Source organism: Lynx canadensis, chromosome B3 (genome assembly GCF_007474595.2).
Source record: "Lynx canadensis isolate LIC74 chromosome B3, mLynCan4.pri.v2, whole genome shotgun sequence".
NCBI lineage: Eukaryota > Metazoa > Chordata > Mammalia > Carnivora > Felidae > Lynx > Lynx canadensis.
The window spans coordinates 51,872,522-51,899,515 of NC_044308.2; the positions used below are offsets into that span (position 1 = coordinate 51,872,522).

General features: G+C 41.1%; 1 protein-coding gene and 2 pseudogenes across 3 annotated transcripts in view; 2 read left to right on the top strand and 1 right to left on the bottom strand.

Moving 5' to 3' along the window:
• The first annotated feature begins 6,412 nt into the window (after positions 1–6,412).
• BCL2L10 (BCL2 like 10) overlaps positions 6,413–26,994 on the top strand; it is an 83,358-nt gene continuing 62,776 nt past the window's right edge. The window contains exons 1-2 of one of the 3 annotated variants that reach the window (XM_030318180.1): positions 6,413–6,893; positions 10,033–10,151. In XM_030318180.1, the coding sequence (XP_030174040.1) occupies positions 6,438–6,893; positions 10,033–10,151 (575 nt within the window). In that variant the 5' untranslated portion in view covers positions 6,413–6,437. Of the gene's footprint in view, positions 6,894–10,032; positions 10,156–26,994 lie in introns of those variants that run through there. The other 2 variants (XM_030318181.1, XM_030318182.1) reach the window with 2 other exon arrangements.
• Positions 8,734–8,828, bottom strand: LOC115517365 (annotated as a pseudogene).
• LOC115516018 lies at positions 10,291–13,474 on the top strand (annotated as a pseudogene).

Sequence of the window (26,994 nt, forward strand, 5' to 3'; positions counted from 1 at the left end):
GCCACCTTCTCTCCCCTTGCCCAGTGGAATCCAGTCTGGGCAAGGGCTCAGGGAAATGGGCCTAGCCAGCTCCTGCCAGCTGATTAAGGGCCAGGCCCCTGAGTGTGTCTCACAGAATTCCCAAGCTGCACTCCCAGAACATCCCAGAGTTTGCTCCTGGTCTCCTAGTTATAGCATCCCCTTCCCTCTCTCCTACAGACCCTTTAGTGTCTCTGCACTCTGACCTGGACCTCCTAGAAGTGAAGGAATACAGGACAAAAGAAAAGTCACCTAGACTATGGGGAGGCAAATTCAAGGTTATGTTTGGAGAGGCAGAGAGCATCTTCAGTATATGTGCAAAAATGGCCCATAACTTTCCAATCAAAAAAGTTTTGGGGGAAAAAAAACGAACGCATTCCCTAGAACACTCACTTACCCACATTGGCAGTAAACCACCGCCCACCGTAAGTATTTGATTTCACAGTGGGTGTTGTTTAGTATTTATTAATGAAATACTTGGTTTGGAATATACCACACCATGTGGGGACTCCAGGGTAACTCCGGTAATAAATTGTATTTTGCATATTGAAAATAAGGCTGAGTGGAGTTTTTTAATCAGTTTTTCTTCTCTTTCCTTTTTTTTTTTTTAAAGGATTTGGGGGCAAACTACCAAACCAATTGTGGTGAAGGGTCCATATGGATGTACCCTTGGGTGTGCGCAGCTAGAGAATGGTTAGGCAAAAAGGGTGGGTCAGGTAAGGAGGGGTGTGGTGATGGACATTTATGGGAAATACCTGTGAATTGAAATCAAGGCAGCTGCTTTGGCGTGGGCTGCCGGCCTCGCAGAAGTGGGGCCCAGCTGCCAGCCCTCTTCTGGAATGAGCCAGAGACCAGAGGCAGGCGCTCCCTATCTACTTCCCTCTTTCACCCCTTGACCTCCTCCACACCTTCCCTAGATTACAAGTGGCTTAAAGGCAGCAAAAGGTCATAAAGGTGTTTGTGCCCCGGACTCTCACGGTTACTTGGCCAACTGACTGGAAGGTGACACCACTGACACCAGGACCCATCTGTAAATTAGATGGGGACAGCATGGTGACAAAGGGTGTGCACCTAGGTTCAGACCCAGCTGTACCTCTATCATAGGATACATGATACCTGAATTTCTCAGCCTCAGTTTCCTCATGTGTAGAATGGGAGAACACTAAAATATGTAAAGCACCTACCTCAGCCTTTGGCACATCTTCAACAACAGTTCCCTGTTTCCTCCATCTGTCCACCATCCTTCCTGCCCCACCACCCCTTCCTATCCCCTCTCTCTCTCTTCTCTTTTTCCCATGCCTACCCCCTGCCTCCATCTCCCCTGGTCCTCGCTATTTCCCTTCCCTTGCTTTTTCTTCACTTCAGTCCTCCCCCCATTTCCTCCCCCTCCTTAAGCAGCCCCCAATCATGTATCAAAGTAGTAATTATCATCCAGTAGAGATTCATCTGGGCCAGTGGTTCTTAAGGTATTTGGTCTTAATGATCCCTCTACATTCTTAAAAATTGAGTTTTGGTTATGTGGATTATATCTATTGTATCTATTATCATATTAGAAATTAAAACTGAGAAAATTGTAAAACACAAGAATACAGAAGCCCATATTCCATTGGTGATGCTTTTACCAGATAACAGTAGCCTCTGGATAACTCCCCAGAGAATGGGAGTCTTAAAAGATACAAATACAAAAAAAGAGTATAATTATGAAAATAGTTTGGACCTTGGGGGGCCTCCTGAAAGGGTCTCAGGATTGGGCCTATACTTTGAAACAGCTGATGGGGCTAACGATCCCTTCTCAAGAACCACTGTGTGAGAACCTCCCCCCCCCCCCCCCCCCCCCCCCCCCCCGCCGAGGGCAGTAAGGCCCTCACAGGAGCTTGGGAAAAAAGGAGGGTGGGGATGAGGATCATTGAAAGGAACTGGAGGAGAGGTCCTCAAAGGAGGTTCCAAAGGGGCACAGAGAGGCAGTTGGGAAAGGCTAGAGGCCAACTGGGGCCTGTGGAATGCTAAAAATCTTTTCAGATGAGGGCCACTTGGGATCCTGGGGTAATCCCAGTAGATAGGTTAAATTAATTGGGGTTGGAGTTGGGGCCATATTGCTGCCAGCTGACTTCCTCCCAAGCCCTATAGAGCTGGCTGAGCAGGGAGGTGTAGATCTGCATTTCCCAAATCTGCCTGCTGAGAAAAACCATGCAGGTCAATAGCAGGTTAAAAATATGGATCCTAAAACTATAGATATAGTTTCTGGAGATCTGGACTGGGAAGGACTGCAGAGGGCCAGGGATTCTGATGAGGCAAGTTGGGGGAAAGCTCTCAGTGAATCTTTTTGTCTCTGTGTGATCCTTTCCAAGAACATGAGGCTAAACCACTCACCCTTTCACCCGTGATAGGAGAAAATCAAGTCATTCTTTAAAGCGTAGCACAGACCCTTCATTCTCTAGATGGGACGTGGCTGGAGCTAGGCTGGCCTTCAGGACTGATCAGTCTCCAGAGTAGGCTGACTCACAGCCATTTCTGGTGAAAAAAATGAAATTAGTATGTTTGTGTCATTGTATAAAGGATGCAGACCCTCTCGTGAGGAGATGGGCTCAGGAATGATGCTCTAGTTAATTTAACTGCATAAATAAATACGAACAACTAAATATATAAGTATGGTATGAACATTTATGCAAAGGTTGTGACAACCGAAAATGCCTATCTTTGAACCAAATACATCACTGGTGAATACTTACCCTAATTGTAAACCAGGAATCATGAACCAGAGGTCAACCCATCTGTGCTCCCCAGTAACAGGCATCTTCACACCCCTAGGTCTGTACCCAAGAGAAATGAAGACCTGCCCACACAGAAACTTGAACACAAATGTGCACAGTAGCCCAAAGTGGAACATCTCAAATGTTTAACAACTGAGGTATGGATGAACAAACTGCGGCATATCAATATGATAGGATATTACTCGGCCATAAAAAGGAATGAAGGGCTGATTCATGCCACAACATGGATAAACCTTGAAAACATTATGCTAAGCAAAAGAAGCCAGACATAAAGGACCATGCCGTATATGAGTCCATTTATATGAAATATTCAGAATAGGTAAATCCACAGAGACAGAAAATAGATTGGTGGTCACTTAGGGCTCGGGTTGGGAAGAATGGGTAGGGACTGCCAATGGGTATAGGATTTCCTTTGAGGTAAGGGAATTAGATAGTGATGTCTGCACAACTCTGGGAATATACTAAAAACCACTGAATTATATACTTTGAAAAGGGTGGACTTTATGGTATGTGAATTATATCACAGTTAAGCTGTTAAAAAATATATGGAAAAAATAGGTAGTCTGTAGCTATTTTCAGTGTTTACAAAACAAAACAAAACAAAGAAACCAGATAGGTAAGACTCACCAACATGTCACATTTTGATTTTTGGTTAAAAGTGGTTGGACGAGGGGCGTCTGGGTGGCTTGGTTGGGTGTCCGACTTCAGGTCATGATCTCAAGGTCCGTGAGTTCGAGCCCCACGTTGGGTTCTGTGCTGTCAGTTCAGAGCCTGGAGCTTGCTTCGGATTCTGTGTCTCCTTCTCTCTCTGCCCCTCCCCCACTCATGCTCTGTTTCTATCAAAAAATGAATAAACGTTAAAAAAAATTAAAAGTGGTTGGACGAGTGAGCATGGGAAACCCTGGTTAGTTCGTATTAACAATAAAAATTTCTCTGTAAAGAACTTTTCCCATGTGCCAGGCACTGTGCTAAGCACCTTGCATGCACCAACTCATGTAATCCTTGTAACAGCCATATGGTGCAGGTAGGTTATTATTTGCATTTTTTAGATGGGGAAATTGAGCGTAGGAGAGTTGAATAAGTTGCTCATGGCTGCATAGCTTCTAAGTGGCAGAGCCCGAATTTTAACCAAATCTGACTGCAAACTGCCTCCTTGCATCCTGTGGATCAGAAATTCTGTGTAGAGGTTAATTCGTTCATTTTCTGTTTGGTTCAACTGATAATTATTAGGAGTTAACTAAGGCAGGGCCAGAAGATTTACCACTCACCCCCAAGCTACTCCTAATCTAAGAAAAAACTGTGCTTGCTGCTAAAATATAATGTTCAAAAAGGTAAAATCATGGATCTCTGGCAAATCAAATATGATCACACATCAAAACATTTATTTAACTCAATGAGGGAACCCCTAAGATGTCAAAAACAGTTTGAATCAGAGCTTGATGTACAGAGATTTATACTCCCTTCTCACAAAATTCATTTGGCTCACTATAAATAAATCACTGACGTTGGTACACCAGGCACCCAGCAATACTGCTGGCCAGCTGAACCTTTGTAGGGAGAATTCTATTGTTGCCATACTCTCTTCCTGTTCCCAGAGCCTCTTTTTTCACAGACCCTAGAGCAAGCACTGTCATGGCTAGGTAAAGAAGCTCTCCGACATCCACAGACCACAGAATTTTGTCTACCTGATTATTGAGTCTGCTCTGCAGTGGCTGCCCTTTTGGGGCGTTCATATGAGACATGAATATCTTTAGTCTGTACCCATCCAGAGGGATTTGGCCACATTATCTCTTTCCAAGATTTCCTTGTCACCAATCTTCCAATCCTGTTCTTTTCAAGGCCCTGATAATCCAGCCAAATCTTTCAGCAACTGCCCAAGAATCAATGTAGATCTGTACTCTGGCCATCTCTCACTCCAGACCTAGTGGACAATCAAATATCTGGCTTGAATCCCTGTCCACTGGGAGGATTTTCCTTTACCACTGTCTTCACAGTCACCCCTGAGTGGGGTTGTGATGCTACAGCTGTCCACTCTCATGTGGTACCAGCACATCATATAGACCCATCTGTAATGGGTCCCTCAGTCAACTGATCCTAAGCAATCCTTTGGAGGCCACAGGCATGGAATGAGGGAGGGGGCAAAGCAACAGGAGTTGGTGTTGTAGGACTCTGAGCCACCTGCTCATGCAATTTACTTGTACTTTATGGACCACCCTGAGTTCAGGCATATATATATTTACACATGATGACAGATTGCTGCTGTGTATGTCCAATGTATGTCTAGGTAGGTCAGACAACATTCACATGAGAGCTCAAGCTACATGGTCAGTACTGTGGTTAGCCATTCAACTTCTACCAAGGTCCAGTAGCAAGCCAGAACCTGCTTCTTGAAAGAGTAGCTACCTGCAGAAGAGGACATAGATTTGCTTTGAAAACCTAGAGGTCTGTGCTGTAATTCTCCTATTGGTGTTTGCTGGAGGCTACATACAGCATCCCTATTTGACACATTAAGTATCATGGGATCTATTGGATCATAAGACCCACGTGGTAGACCAGCTTGTACTATAGCCTGCATATGCTACAGAACCTTCTCTTGTCCTCCCCAATCCACTAGGCTGTATAGATGGGTTGAAGTCACACTCATATGTGGTGCATGTTGCCTCCAAAATCCAAAAGGACCTACCAGGTGTCGTACCTCTTTTTTCTTGTAAGTGATACAAGATGCAGGAAACTCATCTTTCACCCTGAATGGGATATTTCAACATACTCCAGACCACTGAACCCCCAGAATTTTCAATGAGGATACCAATTCTGGATCTGTCTGGGTCCAATCAGGAGAAAGAAGCCATACAGTATCATGAACAGAGAAAGGTTAATATAAGAAGTATTAACTAAAATATGGGATCGGAATAATGAGGAATTGACCAATAAAAAGTAAAGAGAATTCTATGCAATATAAGAACGGTAGGTACCAGAAGTAGCCACTATCCTGGAGCTGAGTACTGAACCAATCCCACTATAGTGATAATTAAACCCTACTGTGATGGCTTCTTTCTTTGTTTCATCACTAGGGTTCTTGAGAACAGGGACCACGTGCTTTGTTCTCCATTACATCTCCTGTGCTAACAGGCTCTGAATGAACAAATACAGCCAGCATTGGCACTCCAGCAGCCTGCAGGAGACTCATCCTTTTTCCTGCCGCATATGCCAGATCCAAAGAACGGTATCTCCAACATACACCTGGGTGCTTCTGTCCAATCGGGAGATGCTGATAATCCTTGCAAGGGAGTCGTCAGTGGAGCGCTATGTGTAGCCTTCGTCAATTTCTTAAACTGAGGAGGCAAAAATCTAGCCCAACTTCCCAGACTGTCCCCTCCGGGCTCTTAGTCCCCAGGCCCAAAGCTAAACAGTAAGCCCAAAGAAGTCTCACTCTGTTTCTGATCGCTCTGCGAACGCGTGCACACCACTGGGCCTGGCCTTTGGGACCAGAACAGGTGCACACGGGATTCCCATCAAAGCCTCCTCTCCAGACCTAGAAAAACAACTGCCCGGCGGAATCCGGGAGGGGCGTGCCGGCCCCTCCCTGGGCGGAGGCGCAGCCAGGCCTAGAAAACAGCGTCGGGTCGGGCCCCCGGCAGGGGTTAGGTCATGGCTGACGCGTTGAGGGAGCGCACGGCGCAGCTATTGACTGACTACCTGGAGTACTGCGCCCGGGACCCCGGCAGCCCCGCGCGGACGCCGTCCACGCCCGAGGCCGCGGTGCTGCGCTACCTGGCCGCCCAGATACGGCAGCGCCACCAGCGTTTCTTGTCGGCTTACCGCGGCTACCGCGGAAACCGCGTGGAACTGGTGGCGCGGTTGGAGCAGGATTTACTCTCCAACCCCCAAACCCTCAGCTGGGGCCATGTGGTAGCGCTCTTGACCTTCGCGGGGACGCTGCTGGAGAGACCGCCGCCGGGGACCTACTTGAACCTGACGCCGGCCCAGCAACAGGAGCTGGAGTGGGAGGCCAACGTTGGCCAGGACTGCCAGCACCTGGTGGCTTTGCTCTGCAATCGGCTCACCGGACGGCATCGCGCCTGGCTGGAGGCTCACGACGGCTGGGTGAGGCAGGGGGAGGGGGGGTACCTGGGGTGTGGGGACCGGGCAGGCAGCCAGGGACGCGCCCACGTGGCCGGCACCGGGAGGGACCGCACGGCGTCAGCCTGATGGGTTCCTTTCAGCACGACGAGGACATTTTGTGTAAAGTCCTGCTTTCTCCTCTCTTGGTGATGACAGATGGGCAGAAACCGCCCTTGCTAGCCGGCTGTCTTATTAGCTCATTATGAAGCAGCGGTGCATGAGCTGGTTTGCACACTTGAGCCTTACCCTTGCAGGGTCCTAGGAGTTTTAGGATGCGCCCACGTTGGGTCTGGATGCTTTGCTCATATAGAGATCCCCAAACTGGTAGAGTCAGCAGTGGAGTGACCCTGGGCCAGGTGGATTCTTTCTCCTCTGCCTATTAAACCTTTGGAGAGACAGGCCCCACAGCGCTGCAGGTTAGAGAGCACCAGCCTAAACGTTAAGAATGAAAAGGCATCCTGTGGCTGAGCTCCCAACACCACTCCGGAGGAGCTGAGGCCAGGGGTGTTGAAGTGTGTGCAGGCACCCAATGGTGGTATTGTCTCTGGACTCCTTAACTCTAATCCGCTGCACCCAGCCCTTAATTGGGTGATAACCAGGTGCTTTGGCTTTCAGCTGTAGGTCATTGATCTGTGGTGTGAGCTAGAGGGGCAGGACATTGCCTTGCAGCTCCTAAATCGATTTAATGATCAAGGAAAGCCCACCACCCTTCAGTAAGAGGGTAGCATGCCTCTCGATTTCTGAGTTAAACTGTTCCTTTCCTCTCTTCCTACTGAAGTTGAATCAAGGACTGCAGTGACCCAGGTTATAGAATAAATATAACCAAACTATTAAAACCAACAATTAAAACAAAATCCAAGAGGAGCGCCTGGGTTGTTCAGTCGGTTAAGAGGCTGACTTCTCAGGTAATGATCTCACAGCTAGTGAGTTTGGGCCTTGCATCAAGTGAGTTCGGGCCCGGCATCAGTCTTTCTGCTGTCTGTGCATAGCCCCTTCAGATCCTCTCTTTCCCTCTTTGTTTGCCCCTTCCCCCACTCTGTGTGTGTGTGTGTGTGTGTGTGTGTGTGTGTGTGTGTGTGTGTGTATGTGTACGCACACGCGTGCGGGCGCTCAAAAATAAACATTAAAAAAATCTGAAGAGTTAAGGAAGACCCTGTAGGAAATTTAGCCTCCTGTTGGCAGTTGGCATCACCTGTGGTGGTGAATTGGATTCCATCTGTGGAGGAGAGGTAGTATCTGAATCAGAACCTTGACCTTAGATGAACAACTTGAGGTGTTAGCATTAGTTCCTGCATTCTTACTGGTGTGTGGGCTGGTCTTCAACCATCCAGGCCTATGATCCCTAAGAAGCCCACCTGAGCCATTTGTCTTAAGAAGGCATTTGGCCCCTGAGGGCCCTCTGCACTTAAAGAGGAAACTGGGAGGAGGTCATTATTTTCATTTTGGCTAAACAACATTGACTAAGGAATAATCCTTTAACATCAAGAAGCTCCTATTCCCCCAACTGTGTAAAAGGGACATGCCCACACCTCTCCCCTACAGTTAAAATGCCACTATCTGGACTTCCATTCCTTTCCTCTCTCTTCCTCTGAATGGAGCTGCTTGCTTTATTGTCTTAGGTGATAGTTTTCAACCTAGTGATTTGCCAGTTGCACAAATGGCATCTGCCCTTTGCTCAGGAAAGAGTGTGATAGTCTACCTTCCTCTTAGGTTTTTTTTTTTTCTTTGAATTTTTTTTATTTTTATCTTTTTCATTTAAAATTCCAGTGTAATTAACATACGGTGTTAGATACACATTAACTCAGATGTATACTATAGTGATTAAAATAAAGAATGCTTCATGAATTTACGTGTCATCCTTGCCCAGAGGCCGTGCTAATCTTCCAGTTTTAATATAAGTGTTGCCAAAGCAAGCACTTTTTTAAAAAATTGAAGTATAGTTGACATACAATATTATATTAGTTTAAAGGTATATGACAGTGTGATTCAGCAATTACATTATGGAATTCTCAACATAAGTCTGTCACCATACAAAGCTATTAAATATTGACTGTATTCTCTGTGCTCTACCTTTCATTCCTGTTTTGTTTAATTTTGTAACTATTAATCCCCTTGACCTATTTTGCCTATTTCCCCACCCTGCTCCCCTCTCACAACCACCACTTTGTGTTCTGTGTTTATAAGTCTATTTCTGTGTCGTTTGTTGAGTTCTTTTGTTCTTTAGATTGCACATATAAATGAAATCATGTTTTTTGTCTCTTCTCTGACTTATTTCACCTAGCATAATGCCCTCTAGGCCTATCTATGTTGTTGCAAATGGCAAGATCTCATTCTTTCTTATGGCTAAGTAATATTGCATTATGTATACATACCACATTGCCTTTATCCATTCATTCATCGATGGACACTGGAGTCATTCTGTAGTTTGGCTATTGTAAATACTGCTGTAATGAACATAGGGGTGCATATCTCTTTTTGAATTAATGTTTTTTTTTTTCTTCAGGTAAATACCCAGAAGTGGAACTTCAGGGTCCTATGACATTTCAATTTTGGAATTTTTGGAGGAACTGCCACACTGTTTTCTATAGTGCTGCACCAATTTACATTCCCACCAACAGTTCTCTTTTCTATACACCCTCAGCAACTTTTGTTTTATGTTTTTGATACTAGACACTCTGACTGTGGTGAAGTGACCTCTCATGATTTTGATTTGCATTTTCCCTAATAATTAGTGGTGTTGAGCATCTTTTCCTGTGTCTGTTGGCCATCTGGATGTCTTTGGAGAAATGTCTGTTCAGGTCCTCCACCCATTTTTCATTAGATTATTTGGTGGGAAAGGAGATTGGTATCCTCTTAGCTTTTGAAAACAAGTCAAAAGAGGAGTATTCGTTCTGTGACATAGTTAAGTGTCTCCTATTTCCTTCTTTGTTCTATGTTGGACTATTTCTTACAAATCCTAACTCAAAAGTACAAGTTGCCTCGTGGTCAGTATTGACTTTTTTCTACTTTTTAAATTCGGGAGTTATCTTACTATTGAATCCGAAGCTCCAGTGTGTTTTATTGAGTTCAGATGTGGAGCATTATGAAGCCATCTAATTCCCCTTCTCCCTCCCCCTTGTAGGATGGCTTTTGTCTCTTCTTCTCACCCATGCTGCCATCTTCTTGGAGAAGACTGCTGGTCCAGGCTCTTCTGTCATGCTTTACAGTAATGACCTTAATCTACTTCTGGAGAAGATTATTGTGAGTTCTAACATTTTTAGCCCATTTCTACCTGCCTAACTGTGACCAGCCAACTGAATTTGAGATGTGAGAGAATAGAACAGAGTAAACCATGCTCTGAGACATTTTCACCTGCATTTATCTGAGGAGTCCTGTGGTGATGACTCAGAGTTTTAACTCCTGGCAAGTATCAGAGGTATTAGGACAAAGGTACAAATGGCTCTTCTTTGGGGGAAATGGATTCTCAAGGCTCATTGCTCTAAAGAATTGCGGAAGAAACTACAAATTTTATTTAGTAGGGAACATGGTGCTTTTTGCTACATTTGGATAAGAGTGAATATGTGTCCACAATTTCATGTGCTTCTGCTGACTGATTCATCAAGGCAGTCTGTCAGGGGTGAAATACCAAAAGCCCTCCAAGTCCCAGTTTGACAAGGAATGTAATATTTAAAACTTTTATAAGGAATTCTTTCTAAATCCTTTGAAACCTAATTACTAATTCTACCTTTCTAGATTTTATATATTTTTCTGACTTCAATAAATTGTTAACTATCTTTAGATTTTTAATAAATTTATATATCTTTTTAAAAATGTTTGTTTTCTTTGGAATTCAATAAGACATTATTCTTAGGAGTAACTTGAATGGATGAAAATTTTCTTTTACTGTCTTTTAAAATATACATATAATTCTCTATTTTAAATGTTTAATCAATACACAAGCTCATAAGAAGTTCTTTTCTTCCACCTTCTACTCTGCAGTTAATCCACCACCTGCAAGGTGATGGAGAGGAAAACTTTACCCTCTTAGGTTCTCCAGCTGAGGACTGTGAATTTAGCAGACACAAGACTGATTAACAAGTGAAAAATATATGGATCTTCTTTGCTGTTTTTACAGGAGACTTTATAGAAAAGTGGAAACTTCAAAGAAGTGTGTAGATTCAGGACTTACCATTTTAACAAAGAGTGATAAATTGTGAAACAAGTAGGCAAAGGAAAGGGGTTGGACTTCTAGAGGTGATACATTCTGGGGAAAGTGACTAGGAAATACATGGGGGAAAACCAGTGGAAGATAAGGGTTATTTTAGTCAAGTTCACACAGATGGTTCTTGGTGTGGATTACCTTCTCCAAGGATGAGTTTTCTCCCCTTCCTGGTATAAGAGGGCATGTTTCTCAGGGCACCTGGCTGGCTCAGTCAGTAGAACGTGCAACTCTTGATCTCAGGGTTTTGCATTTGAGCCCCACATTAGGGATAGAGATTACTTCAAAAAATCTTTACAAAAAGGGCACCTTTCTCACAGAAAATTTATGCCATACTTTTAGGCAGAAAAGTGGAGGGCAGAGAGCCCTTCCTGTATGTGCTATTTCTCGGTTGCCTTCAGTTCAAAACAATATGCCAAAGTTTTATATTTTGGAGTGACCTGTTCTAATCCACTTCAGTGGTTCACAGGGCTCACCATTATTCTGTAGCGAGCCGGAATCCACATCCATCTGTCCTTTCTGAGCCCACGCAGACCCGCTAAGCTTGCCATATCCAAACAGGGGTACTCTGGAGCCAGTGCTTACCAGGGCTGCCAGCAGCCCCAAGAAAAGCACCTATGAGGACCACAGCAAGCTAACCCAAATCTACTTGAACTTCTCCATGGCGAAAGTTGTTGCTGTTGCTATCAGAATAAGCCTGGGACCAAAAGGATAAAATGATTAAAGATGGGAAAGGTGATGTGACCATTACGACTGATGGCACCACCATTCTGACACAAATGTAAGTGTTGCATCCGGCAGCCAGAAGGCTGAGGAAGCTGTCTGAGGCTCAAGATAAAGAAGCATGAGGTGGCACCACATTGGTGGTCATCACTGCTGGTTTTCTTAGACTTGAGTATCAAGCTTTTTCAGAAAAGGATTCACCCAACCATCCTTTCCAAGGCATTCCAGAAGGAATTGGAAAAGGAGGGTATATTGAAATCTTAACACGTCTTGACCCATGGAACTAGGTGACAGAGAAACTTAGATATTGCAGCCACTTCATTGATCTGAAAGGTTTTCTGTGTTTAAGTCTGCTTTCTCCAGTAAGTGGAAATGTAGTGAAGGAAGTGAATGACTCAGCCACTACTACTGGTGTAGATCTTACAGATACCAAAGTAGTTAAACCTTGAGGGCATTGTGCCAAGTAAAATATAGTCTGATGAAGAAAGACAAATACTGATGATCTCTTATAGGTATAATAAAAAAAAACTGAAAAATTGAAAAAAACCAACATCATTGATACCAGGTTGGTAGTTACCAGGGGCAGGGAATGGGTGATCAGTTTTGTTTTAGTTTAAATAAATGTTTTTATGTATGTATAGATATGCTGTATGTATAGTTATGTATGTATAGTTTATATATAAACTATATATAGCTTAAATATATAAAGAAACTGGGTGGGACAAATGATGACTGCAAGTTGGTGGAAGGGCTGGTTCTCACCCAAAAGATGAGCTAACCAGATTGGAAAAGGCTAAGATTGGGCTTATTCAGTTTTCCTTATCTGCTCCCAAAACAGATAAAGATAATCACATAGTAGTTTCTGATATGCCCAGATGGGCCCAGTGCTAAGAAGAGAGAGCCTGTATTCTAAATTCAGCGAAGCAAATTTTTAAAACTGGTTGTAACGTTCTCCTAAAGAAGTCTACTCTTAAGAGATGTTCTCTGTGATCTTGCATTACATTTCCTGAACAAATGACGATCATGGTGGCTAGGGTTATTGGAAGAGAAGACACTGATGTCATCTGTTAGACAACTGGATCCAAGCCAATTGCTCATATTGACCAATTCACCAGTAACATGGTAGATTTTGCTGAGCTGGCTGAGGGGATAAAACTGTTCAAGATCACTGGGAAAAAGTTCTAACTGCATGGTCCTAAAAAATGGTGACTGAAGAAGCTGAGTGCTCCATTCATGATGCCCTATGTGTTATTTGCTGTTCAGTGAGGCGAGAGCTTTTATGAGAGGTGGTACTCCAGAAACAGAGTTGGCACTATGGTTAACAGAATATCCATGAACAGTGAGTGGTATGGAATCCTGTGTTCTAATGCAGCTGTAATGGAAGTCATTCCATCTACACTAACTGAAGCTGCTGGCCTGAATCCCATTTCTGCAGTACTAGAACTAAGAAACTGGCATGCCCAAGGAGAATAACTACAGGCACTAATGTCCAAAAGGGTGGTATTTGCAATTATTTTGGAAGAACTTTGTTGTCCAGCCTTTGCTGGTTTCAGTCAGTGCACTGATTCTAGCAACCAAAACTGTCTGGAACATTGTACAAATTGATGATGTGGCTAACAGTAATCTGGGTAACACTGGCTGACTGGCATCGTCATGGCCACTGATAGTGTGGCTGGAGTAGGAGACAGACTTGGTGTTCCTTGTTCTTCCATTTGGCATTTGCTTGAAATGGTATTTACACAACCTAACAAAAATACTAAATACGTGGTTTTAAAAAATAGTATGGTATCCCTCCAGGCCTTCCTGGCTATTACTAAAACCGGACCTGCTCTTGTGACTAGTCTTATGAACGCTTTGTCTTCAGAACATTTGGCTCTACCTCGCTGTTCTGTCCCAGGCGTCAGCACACAGCCCACTTCAGATCCTGTCTCTGTCTCTCTCTCTGCTGCACCCCCCTCAAAAATAAACATTAAAAATATCCTTGGCAATTTTTGTGAATTGTTTAAAGTGAGTTCTGAAAAACCCTTTATAAAGAATCCATTCAGACACTGCTTTAGGATTTTTATTAGAATGGGAATGGATTATAGATTAATTTGGAAATAGGTATCTTTACAACATTTTGTCTTTCCTTCTAAGAACATAAACTCTTCATTTTTTTTGGTCTCTTAGGATTTCCTTCAAATAGGTTCTGTGTTCTTAGGTGTCTTCCAACACTTTGCATTCCATGGCTATTGCGAATAGAATCTAGAGAGGGCATTTTGTCTTCCCCATTTCCCCTAACACCCTCAGTTTTCTTAGGGGAAACTACCCCTGCTTTGTTCTTAGACCTTGTGGTTCTGGTGAGATTGACTCTTCCCTACGTGACCCTATTTTAAGTTCAGGAGAATGACCCAGACCTGACCTAACAGTGAAAGTAACAGGACTCGATTTTAAGATTTCTGTGGACACTATTAAATGAGACTTTTTTTCATCTGGGGTGTGTTCAGTGCATGGAGAGAGCCTGCCTGGAAGAGAAGACCTCATAGGACAGAGGTCAGAGATTTGGGGTAGGATGGAATGTGGAGAAACAGTAAGAAATTGAATTAGATTCTAAATCCGGCTATTATGAACACTCAATAGTTCTGGCTAATGTTTCTTTCCTAATATTTCTCACTCTTGTCTTGGTTAGTTGTATAGGTTAGTGAATGTGTGTGATAGTTGTTTTCTATGTACTAAAAAATTCCCTTGATTTTGGTTGATGGCCTTCCTTTCTTCCAGCCCTTTTTTTCACTTTTCACAGCATTTTAGGAGGGTGGAGTCATGGAGCCATTGCTCAAATGATAATTTAATCTAGGACCTGTCAGGGTTTTTGAGTAAATTAAGGATTACACACACGTGTTAATTATCTGTAGTAAGAAACAATATCCTAAAGGTGAGCATCACTGACATTGCTGAGTTATGAGGCATTCCACTTTGGGAGAGTGTTGTTGTTGTTTTAAGTTTGTTTATCTTGGGAGAGAGAATCCAAAGCAGGCTCTGCACTAATGGTTGCAGAGCCTGACGCAGGGCTTGAACTCACAATGAGATCATGACCCGAGCTGAAACCAAGAGTTGGACATTTATCCAACTGAGCCATGCAGGCACACTGGGAGAAAGTGTTTTTACTACAGTATCTAATTTCAAGACAAATCCTCTTCTCATTGTTTTTAGCACGTGGCTGCTTTATTCCATAAACTAAGTAGTTTGGGCTCCTAAGAGGAAGAGGATTATCATGATGTGCTACTGATGAATGTGACCATTCAAGGCACTTTTGGAGTGCTGAGTTAAAGTGCATTTTCAAGTGATGATCTTTCCCATAAGCCAGTAAAGCATTGGGACCCTTAAATTTTTGCTTAGTCTGTTGCCTACTCGGAAGAATGATATGTCTGTTATGGAAGAATAATATGTTACTATCTTCTCTCAGGTTCTTCCTGCATTTTTAGAATCTAGGGGGGCACTTCTGGGTAAATGTTGTTTGCTTCAAACTCCATTTTCTTTCAGTTTTACCTTCCCTGTAAACTTGAAGTTTTTTAGGACGCTATTTGCCTCTATCATCTTCTTGCTTGTTTTCCCAACTACACAGCTATCAATTCCAGGATGTATTTTTTGTATTTTTTTTCTTTTTTGGGGGTTGTTTTATAATTTTTAAAAAAACTTTTTTCTTGATGTTTATTTTTGAGAGAGACAGAGAGACCGAGAGAGACAAGAGTGTGAGTGGGGGCAGGGCAGAGAGAGAGGGAGATCTGAATCTGAAGCAGGCTCCAGGCTCTGAGCTGTCAGCACAGCAGGGCTCAAACCCACGAACTGTGAGATCATGACCTGAGCTGAAGTCAGACGCTTAACTGACTGAGCCACCCAGGAGCCCCAGGGTTATTTTAGGTTTTTTAAAAAAATATATTATTGCTTAATTTCAGCATAATTAACATACAATGTTTCAGGTGTACAACATAGTGATTCAACAATTCTATATGTTACTCAGTGCTCATCATGGTAAATGTACTTTTAATTCCCTTCACTTATTTCACCCAACCTTCCATAACTTCCCCTCTGTAACCATCAGTTTGTAATCTGTATTTAAGATTCTGTCTTTTGCCTCTTTTTTTCTTTGCTCATTTGTTGTGTTTCTTAAATTCCACGTGAGTGAAATCATATGGTATTTGTCTTTGTCTGACTTCTTTCACTTAGCATTATACTTTCTAGATCCATCCATGTTGTTGCAAATAGCAGGTTTTCACTCTTTTTTATGGCTGAGTAATCTGTTGTGTGTGTGTGTGTGTGTGTATGTATATGTATGTGTACATACATATACACCACATCTTTATTCATTCATCTAAACACTTGGGTTGTTTCCGTATCTTGAGTATTACAAGTAAACATTGGGGTGCATCTGTCTTTTCTAATTAGTGTTTTGTATATTTTGGGTAAATAGTAGTGGAATTACTATATTATATGGTATTTCTATTTTTCATTTTTTCAGGAACTTCCCTACTGTCTTCAACAGTGCTTAACCCAGTTTGCATTCCCACCAACAATGCAGAAGAGTATCTTTTTCTCCACATCCTCACCAACACTGTTGTTTCTTGGTTTTTTATTTCAACTATCCTGACAGGTGTAAGGTGATTTTTCATTGTGGTTTACATTTGCATTTCTCTGATGATTAGCGATGATGAGCATCTTTTCACGTGTCTGTTGGCTATCTGGATGTCTTCTTTGGAGAAATGTCTGTTGTCTTCTGCCCGTTTTTAATTGGCTTATTTGCTTTTTTTGGTGTTGGGTTGCATATGTTTTTGAATATTTTAAATACTAAACCATTATAGATTTCATTTGCAAATATCTTCTCCCATTCAGTAGGTTGTCTTTGTTTCGTTGTTTCCTCTGCTATGCAAAAGCTTTTTATTTTGATGTAGTCCCAATAGTTTTGTTTCCCTTGCTTCAGATGACATATCTAGAAAAAGTTAGTACTGCCAATGTCAGAGCAATTACTACCTGTGCTCTTCTAGGATTTTTATGGCTTCAGGTCTCACATTTAGGTCTTCAATCCATTTTTAGTTTATTTTTATGTGTGGTGTAAAAAAGTGGTTGTGTTTCATTCTTTTGCATGTAGCTGTCCACTTTTCCCAACACTATTTGTTGAAGAGCCTGTCTTTTTCCTCATTGCATATTCCTGCCTCCTTTGTCATAGATTCATTGACCATATAATCATGGGTTTATTTCTGGGCTCTCTATTCTGTTCCACTGATCTATGTATCTGTTTTTGTGCCAGTACCATACTGTTTTGATTACTAAGCTTTGCAGTATATCTTTTTCTTTCTTTCTTTCTTTCCTTTTTTTTTTTTTAACGATTATTTACTTTGAAAAGACAGAGAGTACAAGTCAGGTAGGAGCAGAGAGAGAGAGAGGAAGACACTGAATCTGAAGCAGGCTTCAGACTCTCTGAGCTGTCAGCACAGAGCCTGATGCAGGGCTCGAACCCATGTAACACAACATCATGACCTGAGATGAGGTTGGATGCTTAACCAATTGAGCTACCCAAGTGCCCTTACAGTATATCTTAAAATCTGGGATTGTGATCGCTCCAGTTTTGTTCTTCTTCCTCAAGATTGCTTTAGCTCTCTTTTATGGTTCCACACAAATCTTAGAATTATTTGTTCTAGTTCTGTGAAAAATGCTGTTGGTATTTTGACAGGGATTACATTAAATCTGTAGATTGATTTGAGTAGTACGGATATCTTCACAATATACTTCCAATCCATGAGCATGAAATATCTTTCCATTTGTGTCCTCTTCAGTTTCTTTCATCAGTGTTTTATAGTTTTCAGAGTACAAGTCTTTCACCTCTCTGGTTAAGTTTATTCCTAGGTATTTTATTTTTGATGCAATTATAAATGGTACTGTTGTCTTAATTTCTCTTTCTGCTACTTTATTATTAGTGTATAGAAATATAGTGCATTTCTGTGTATTGATTTTTGTATCCTGCAACTTTACTGAATTCATTTATCAGTTCCAGTACTTTTTTTTGGTGGATTCTTTAGGGTTTTCTATATATACTGTCATGTCATCTGCAAATAGTAAGAGTTATACTACTTCTTTACCAATTTGGATGCCTTTTATTTTTTTTTTTATTTTATGTTTATTTTGAGAGAGAGAGCAAGAGGGGGGGGGGGAGAGAGAGAGAGAGAGAGAGAGAGAGAGAGAGAGAGAGAGAGAGATCTAGCATGAGCAGGGGAGGGGCAGAGAGAGAGGGAGACCCTGAATCTGAAGCAGGCTCCAGGTTCTGCTCTGTCAGCACAGAGAGAAGGGGAGAGAGAGAGAATCCCAAGCAGACTCCATCCACAAGGTCAGCACAGAGCCCAACGTGGGGCTCGAATTCACTGCAAGATCATGACTTGAGCTGAAGTCAGACCCCTAACTGAGCCACCCAGGGGATGCAGATGCCTTTTATTTCTTACCTGATTGTGGTGGCTAGGACTTCCAGTGTTATGTTGAATAAAAGTGGTAAGATTGGACATCCTTGTCTTGTTCCCAATCTGAGTTGGGAAAAACTCTAAGTTTTTGATGATGTTAGCTGTGGGTTTTTCATATATGGCCTTTATTATTCTGTCTAAACCTACTTTGTTGAGGGGTTTTTTCATGAATGGTTGTTGCACTTAGTCAAATGCTTTTTCTGCATCTATTGAAGTGATCCTATGGCTTTTATCCTTGTTAATATGAAGTATCACATTGATTTGCAAATATTGAACCACCTTGCATCCCAGGAATAAATCCCACTTGATCTTGGTGAATGGTTGTTTTTAATGTATTGTTGGAGTTGGTTTGCTAATACTTGGTTAAGGATTTTTGTTTCTATGTTCATCAGAGATAGTGACCTGTAGTTTTCTTGTGTCTTTATCTGGGTTTGGTATTAGGGTGATACTGGCCTCCAAGAATAAATTTGGAAATTTTTTTTCCTCTTCTATTTTTTTTTTTGTAATAACAGTTGGAGAAGAATAGGTATTAACTCTTCTCTTTTTTTTTAGTGTTTATTTATTTTTGAGAGAGAGAGAGTGAGCACGAGCAAACGCACACAAGTAGGAGAGGAGCAGAGACAGGGAGACACAGAATCCAAAGCAGGCTCCAGTCTCTGAGCTGTCAGCACAGAGCCCAATGTGGGCTCAAACCCACAAACCGCGAGATCATGACCTGAGCTGAAGTCAGATGCTCAACCAATTGAGCCACCCAGATGCCCCTGTATTAACTCTTCTTTAAGTGTTTGGTGGAATTCACCTGTGAAGCCATGTGGTTGCTCCTGGACTTCTGTTTGAGAGTTTTTCAATTAGTGATTCAGTTTCAATCTGCTCAAATTTTCTATTTCTTCCTGATGCAGTTTTGGGAGGTTACATGTTTCTAGTAATTTGTCCATTTCTTCTAGGTTGTCCAATATGTTGGCATATAATTTTTCATAATATTCTTATAATCCTTGGTATTCTGTGGTGGTGTTATTTTTCTTCCATTTTTTATTTTGAGTGTGCACTTGCTCATGTGTGTACTCTCTCTCAGTCTGGCTTTTTGTTGATCTTTTCAGAGAACCAGCTCCTGGTTTCATTGATCTGTTATATTTTTTTTAGTTTCTATGCCATTTATTTCTGCTCTAATCTTTTTTCCTTCCTTCTGCTGGTTTGGGGTTTTGTTCTTCTTTTTCTATCTCCTTTAGGTAAATAAGGTTAGGTTGCTGATTTGAGATTTTTCTCCTTGATGTAGGCCTGTAATAAACTTGACTCTTCCAATAGTTTTTGCTGTATCCCAAAGATTTTGGACCATTATTATCATTTCCGTTTGTCTCCATATGTTTTTTTGAATTCTTCAATTTCCTGGTTAAACCATTGTTTAGTTGCATGTTACTTCCATATTTTCATGTTGTTTCTAGATTTTTTTCTTGTGGTTGATTGCTAGTTTCAGACTTTTGTGCTTGGAAAAGATGACTGATATGACTTATCTTTTTGAATTTGTTGAGACTTGTTTGGTGGCCTAACATGTGATCTATTCTGGAGAATGTTTTATGTGCACTTGAAAAGAATGTGTATTCTCCTGTTTTAGGATGGAATGTTCTGAATATATGTTAGATCCGTCTGGTCTTTGTGTCATTAAAAGCTACTATTTCCTTGTTGACTTTCTGTTTGGACGATCTATCCATTGATGTAAGTGGAGTGTTAAAGTGCCCTACTGTTATTGTGTTACTTTTGATTGCTTGTTTTGTTTGTTAATAGCTGCATTATATATTTGGGTACTTCCATGTTGGGTGCATAAATATTTATAATTATTATATCTTATTGGATCATTCCCTTCATGATTACATAATGTCCTTTTTTGTTTCTTGTTACAGTCTTTGTTTTAAAGTCTATTTGTCCAATAAAAGTACTCCCACCCCAGCTTTCTTTTCACTTCCATTTGCCTAATAAATGATATAACATCCCTTCACTTTCAATCTGAATGTCATTAGGTCTGAAATGAGCCTCTTTGTAGGCAGCATAGGTCTTGCTTTTTTATCCATTCTGTCACTCTATGTCTTTTGATGGGAGAGTTTAGTCCATTTACATTCCAAGTAATTATTGATAGGTGTGTACTTACTGCCTTTTTGTTACTTGTTTATGGTTATTTTTCCAGTTCTTCTCTGTTCCTTTTTGTTCTCTTCTCTCTTGGTTGGCTAGCTTTCTTTACTGATCTCCTTGAATTCCTTTCTCTGTTTTTTGCATATCTACTACCAGTTTTTTATTTGTGGTTACCGTTAGGTGTATATATAACATCTTGTGTATGTAATAGTCTATATTAAGTTGATGGTTGTTTAAGTTTGAACCCATTCTAAAAGCACTAAATTTTTACCTCTTCCCCCATGTTTTAACTATATGGTTTCAGACTCTATGTCCTTTTTTTTTGGAATACCTTGACTGATTTTTATAGATGTACATGATTTGACTGCTTTTGTATTTCCCACTTTTCTTACTCCTGCTTATCGTGTTTCCTTTCCCCTCAAAGAGTCACCTTTAATATTTCTTACAGGACTGGCTTAGGGTGATTAATTCTTTCAACTTTTGTTGGTCTAGGAAAGTTTTTATCTGTCCATCTGTTCTGGATGGGAGCCTCCTGGGTAGGCTATTCTTGGTTGCATTTTTGCAACCCTTCTGACCTACAAAGTTTCTGCTGAAAAATCAGATAATAGCTTATGGGTTTCTCTTGGAGGCAACAGTTTTCTTTTTCTCTTATTGATGTTAAAATTCTTTCTTAAGCACTACTTTTTGCCATTTTACTTATCATGTGTCTTGGTGTGGACCTCCTTGGGTTGATTTTGTTGGGGGCTCTCTATGTGTCCTGCATCTCGATTTCTATTTCCTTCCTAGATTAGGTGACTTTTCACCTATTATTTCTTCAAAAACATTTTCTACCCCATTTTCTCCCTCTTTTCTTTCTGGGATTTCTATAATACAAATGTTCCTATGCTTGATGGTGTTGCAGAGTTCCCTTCATCTATTCTCATTTTTTATTATTTCTTTGTCTTGTTCAGCTGGATTGTTTTCCATTACTCTGTCTTCCAAATTGCTGATTTGTTCTGTTTTTGTTTTTTTTTTCTGATTTGTAGCCTATTTATTCTCTATAGTGTATTTTTCATTTCAGTTATTAGGTTCTTAATATCTAATTGGTTCTTTTTTATATTTTCTCTTTGTTGAGGGTCTTCCTGAGATCCTCCTCTCTTTTCTTAAGTCCAGTGAGTATTTTTATGATTATTACTTTAAATTCTTTATTGGGCATATTGCTTATCTCCATTTCATTTATGTCTCTTGTTGTGATTTTGTCCTGTCCTTTCATTTGGGACATATTCCTCTGTCTCCTCATTTTGTCTAATTCTCTGTGTCTGTTTCTATGTGTTATAGAAGTCAGCTATGTCTCCTGCTCTTGGAAGTAGTGGCTTTATGAAGAAGAGGTCTTGGGGCACCTGGCTGGCTCAGTCGGTTAAGCAATTGATTTTGGCTCAGGCTGTGATCTCACAATCATGGATTGAGCCCCACACTCAGCCATGCTGAGCATGGAGCCCACTTGGGATTCTTTCTCTCCCTCTCTCTCAGCCCCTCTTGCCCATGAACACTCTTCTTCAAAATAAATAAACTTAAAAAAAAAAAAGAGGTCCTGTAGGGCAATGCCCCTCTTTCCAGAACCTGGCTCCTCAAGGCTGTCTCCTATGTGCCCTACTGTTGTGGTTGAGCTGTTCTTGCCTTTACTCCAGTCATCCTTAGTGGCTCTGTCTGTCTGTTGGGGGCAGGGTTTGGCCCTTGTGTTGTTAATTGACCAGTCTGGGCCACCATGGGCTTGAGTTGGGTCAGACCAGACAGTTGCCAGAGCTGCAGTTGTATCAAACTGCAGAGTGCTCTCTCTGTGTTTTCCCTTGAGGCTTTCATTGTTGTGAGGGAACTGCAGTCAGAACAGATGACCACCTTCAGCCCACTGCTGGTGCTACAGTGGAGCTGGTGTGTGTGGTTTTCTTCCCCTCTCCCCAGGGCAGGAGTCACTTGAGCCACTGTCAGGGCTGCTTGCACAATGCCATGTTTGTCTCACTACTTTAGAGAACTTCTGTGGAGGGTGGGGTGGATAGTAAGGGAGCATAGGAGAGCATGGGAGTGGGGCATGCTGTTAGCCAGTTTTGTGCAAGTTTGCTATGGGAGGAGACCTGGAGCTGCTTTGGAGAATGGGGCAGCATTGTGGGGGGACGTGTGGAGAGGTGAGGGGGGTGCTTGGAGAAGGAGGGGATGAGTATGCAGTAGAGTTCAGGGGTGGGACACACTGTTAGCAAGCTAGAGGGAGAGGTTTGTGCTGCGCTGGTTCCCACAGCTGTTCATGTATCTAGGCTTGGAAGCAGGGGAGCTAAATAGTGCCTACTACCTCTTTTGTTCTTAGAGAAGTCTCCTTTCCCTTCCAGTGCCTTCTCTGAGATTAGTAAATAAATCTATCTTCTGCACACCCCAGGCATTTTTCAAACTGCTATTTCTGTGCTCTCAGCAGGGTTGTTTTGCTGTCTCTTTAAGGTTGAAGATGGTTTCCTCTGACCCTCCACCTCTCCCAAAGCCAAGCCACTGATTTTTTTTTTAAGTTCCAGGTGTTAAGCCCCACTGATTGTTAAGCCCCACTGATTGTTAAGCCCCTCTGGTTTTCAAAGGCAAATGTTATGGGAATTTGTCTTCTCAGTGCAGGTCCCCCATATCTGGGGTGCCTGGTGTGGGGTCTTTTCCTTTGCCTTCTCTGTGCTTGCAGTGTCCCTCCTTCCCACAGCCAGTCCTCTGGGTCTGCTTGGTTCTTGGCTACACCTTCACCCTACCATTTTTCCATGTGGCCTCTTCTCTACAATTAGCTCTGGAGAGTCTGTCCTGCCAGTCTTCAGGTCATGTTCTGGGCTATTTACACTGATGTGGGTATTGTCTAGGTATGTAGTGGGACAAGGTGAACTTAAGATGCTCCTGCTCCACCATCTTTCCCAGAAGTCTGCCGTTTCTATTGATAAAAATGTCCTCCATTTATTCTTCCTCTACAAGCTGTTCCCTGCCCCCACATTCCTTTATGACCTTAAAACCACCTTCCATTCTCTTACCACATTTCATCCTTACATAGCAAACCCATCTGCAACTTTGCTACGTTGGTTAAGCATCTGACCAGCTCAGGTCATGATCTCACGGCTCTTGAGTTCAAGCCCCTTATAGCACTTTGCACTTACAGAACAGAGCCTACTTGGAGTTGATTCTCTGTCTCCCACTCTCTGCCCCTCCCCTGCTTGCTCTGTATCTCATAAATAAATAAACCTCCAAAAATGCCTGGAAAAAAAAAAAGGATATATCCTTCTTGAAGAATCTTTATGGGATCTTATGGCATACAATGGAACCAGTCTAAATCCCCTGGAGGGTTTTCCCTATTCTTCCGTGATATTCCTACCAATTGATGTTATCCTTTTTCTGCACCAATTATTGTTCATGCCATTTCCCCAACAATACCACTCTTCTCATCTGCCATAATCACTTGTCAAAATATTTCAATACCCAAATTAAATTTTCTCTTCAGTGAATTTGCAAGAGACCACTTTCCTTCTTGATTATAAGCACTCTTTGTACTCCACAGTTCACTTAAATTGCTTCTTTGCACTTTCTTACTTACTACCCATTCTGTTCTTTCATCTCCATCAAATGGGCTGTAAATTATTAAAATAAGCACCAATTCCTGATGATTGCTACCCTTCCCAATTCATTATCAACACAAAGGCAAGCATATAAAGTGTTCAGAATACTTAATGACACAGGGTAATAACTGACACAGAGTATTATATAACTTTGAGTTGCACAAAATGATGCTATATTTGTATATATTGCAAATGATCATCACACAAAGCCTAGTCAACATCCATCACCATATATAGGTACAAATTTTTTTAATGTGAAGATTTACTCTCCTAGCAATTTACAAATATGCAATACAGTATAGGCATAACTTGTTTTATTGTGCTTAACTTGATTGCACTTCATAGATAACGCATTTCTTTAAAAAATGAAGGTGTGTAGGAGCCCTGCACTGAACAAGTCTATCAGCACCATTTTCCCAACAGCATTTGCTCACTTCATGTCTGTGTCACATTTCGGTAACTCTCAAAATATTTCAAACTTATTCATTGTTATTATTATTTGTTAGAGTGATCTATGATCAGTGATGAGGACTCATGAGGTCAAATGATGGCTAGCATTTTTTTAGCAATAAGATATTTTTAATATATGTACTTTGTTTTTTAGATATGCTGTTGCACGCTTAATAGACTATAGTGCAAACATAACTTTTACATGCACTGGAAAACAAATTTATTTGACTCATTTTATTGTAGTGATCTGGAACTGAACCTGCACTTTATCCAATGAATGCCTGTATTAACTATAGTTGCCATGATGTACATAACATCCCCATGACTTATTTTATAATTGGAAGTTTGTACTTGCTAACAACCTTGACCTATTTTGTCCACACACACCCCTCTCCACCCCTCCTGTGCCCAGTCTGTGGCAACAATCTGTTCTTCGTATTTGTGAATTTGGGTTTTTGTTTTGCTTTAGATTTCACATATAAGTGGGATCATAGGGTATTTGTCTTTTTCTGATTTATTTCACTTAGCATAATACCCTAAAGTTCCACCCATGTTGGTCACAAATGGCAAGTTTTTATTCTTTCTTATAAAAAAGAATAATATACTATTAATAATATTGATCATTGAATATTCCATTACATATATACTATATTTTTTCATGGGTTTTTTTTCTTCTTTTTTTTTTTTTTTTGGAGTATAGTTGATAGAATCACATTAGTTTCACATGTACAACTTAGTGATTTGGCAAGTTTATACATTATGCTATGTTCACTACAAGTAGAGCTACCATCTGTCCCACCACATTGACTGTATTCCTTATGCTGTGCCTTTTATTCCCATGACTTACTCATTTCCGAACTGGAAGCCTGTATCTCCCTCTCTCCTTCACCCATGTAGCCCACTTCCTTCACCTTGGCAACCATTAGTCTGTTCCTCTGTATTTATAGGTCTGATTTTGCTTTTTGATTTATTCATCTTTTTCAGATTCTGCTTAGAAGTGGAATCATCTACTGTGTGTCTTTTTCTAACTTATTTCACTTATAATGCCTCCTAGGTCCATTCATGTTGTCTCAAATGGAATGATCTCACCCTTTTTATGGATGCATAATATTCCAGTATGTGTATATGTGTGTGTGTATATATACATATGTACATATATATATGAATACACACCTATGTATATACATGTAAATACACATACTACATTCTCTTCCTCCATTTGCCTATTAATGGACATTTGGGCTGCTTTTATAATTTGGGTATTATAAATAATGCTGCAGTCAACATAGAGATGCATATTATCTTTTCCAATTAGTGTTTTTCATTTACTTTTGGTAAATACCCAGTAGTGCAATTACTGCCTGATATGGTATTTTTAACTTTTTGAAGAGCTTTCACACAGTTGTCTACACTGGCTGTACCTGTTTACATTCCCACCAACAATGTACAAGTGGTCCTTTTTCTCCACCTACTTGCCAATACTTGTTTCTTGTTTTTTATTTTAACCATTCTGACAGGTGTGAAAGGATATCTCATTGTAGTTTTGATTTGCATCTCCCCAATGAGTGATGTTGAACATCTTTTCATGTGTCTGTTGGCCATCTGTATGCCTTCTTTGGGAAAATGTCTGTTCATGTTCTCTGCCCATTTTATAATTAGATTTTTGGGTTTTTTTTTTCCAGTGTTGTGTAAGTTCTTTCTATATTTTGGATACTAAGCCCTTATTAGATATATCGTTTGTAAATATCTCCTCCTATTCAGTAGGGTGCCTTTTTTTCTAGATAGTTTCCTTTGCTCTGGCAAAGCTTTTGATGTAGGCCCAATAGTTGATTTTTGCTTTTGTTTCCCTTGCCTTAGGAGACCTATCTAGAAAAATGTTGTTATGGCCAATGTCAGAGAAACTACTGTCTGTGTTCTCCTCTAGGGTGTTTATGGTTTCAGGGCTCACATTTAGGTCTTCATTCCATTCTGAGTTTATTTTTGTGTGTGGTGTAAGAAAGTGGTACAGGTTCATTCTTTTGCATGTGGCTATCCAATTTTCCCAGCATCATTTGTTCAAAGGCCATCTTTTCGTTATTGTATATTTTTGCCTCTTTTATCATAAATTGACCACATAATAATGAGTTTATTTCTGTTTCGTTGATCTATGTGTGTTTTTGTGCCAGTACCATACTGTTTTGAGTACTATAGCTTTCTGGTGTATCTTGAAATCCAGGATTGTGATGTGTCCAGCTTTGTTCTTATTTCTCAAAATGGCTTTGGCTATTTGGGGTCTTCTGTAATTCCATGCAAACTTCAGTATTATTCTGGTTTTGTGAAAAATGCTGTTGATTATTTTGATAGGGACTGCATTGAATCTGTAGCTTGTTTTGGGTATAATGGAAATTTTAACAATATTCTTTCAATCCATGAGCATAGAATATCTTTCCATTTGTGGCATTTTCAGTTTTTTTCATCAGTGTTTTCATTTTCAGAGTATAGGTCTTTCACCTCTTGAGTTAATTTTA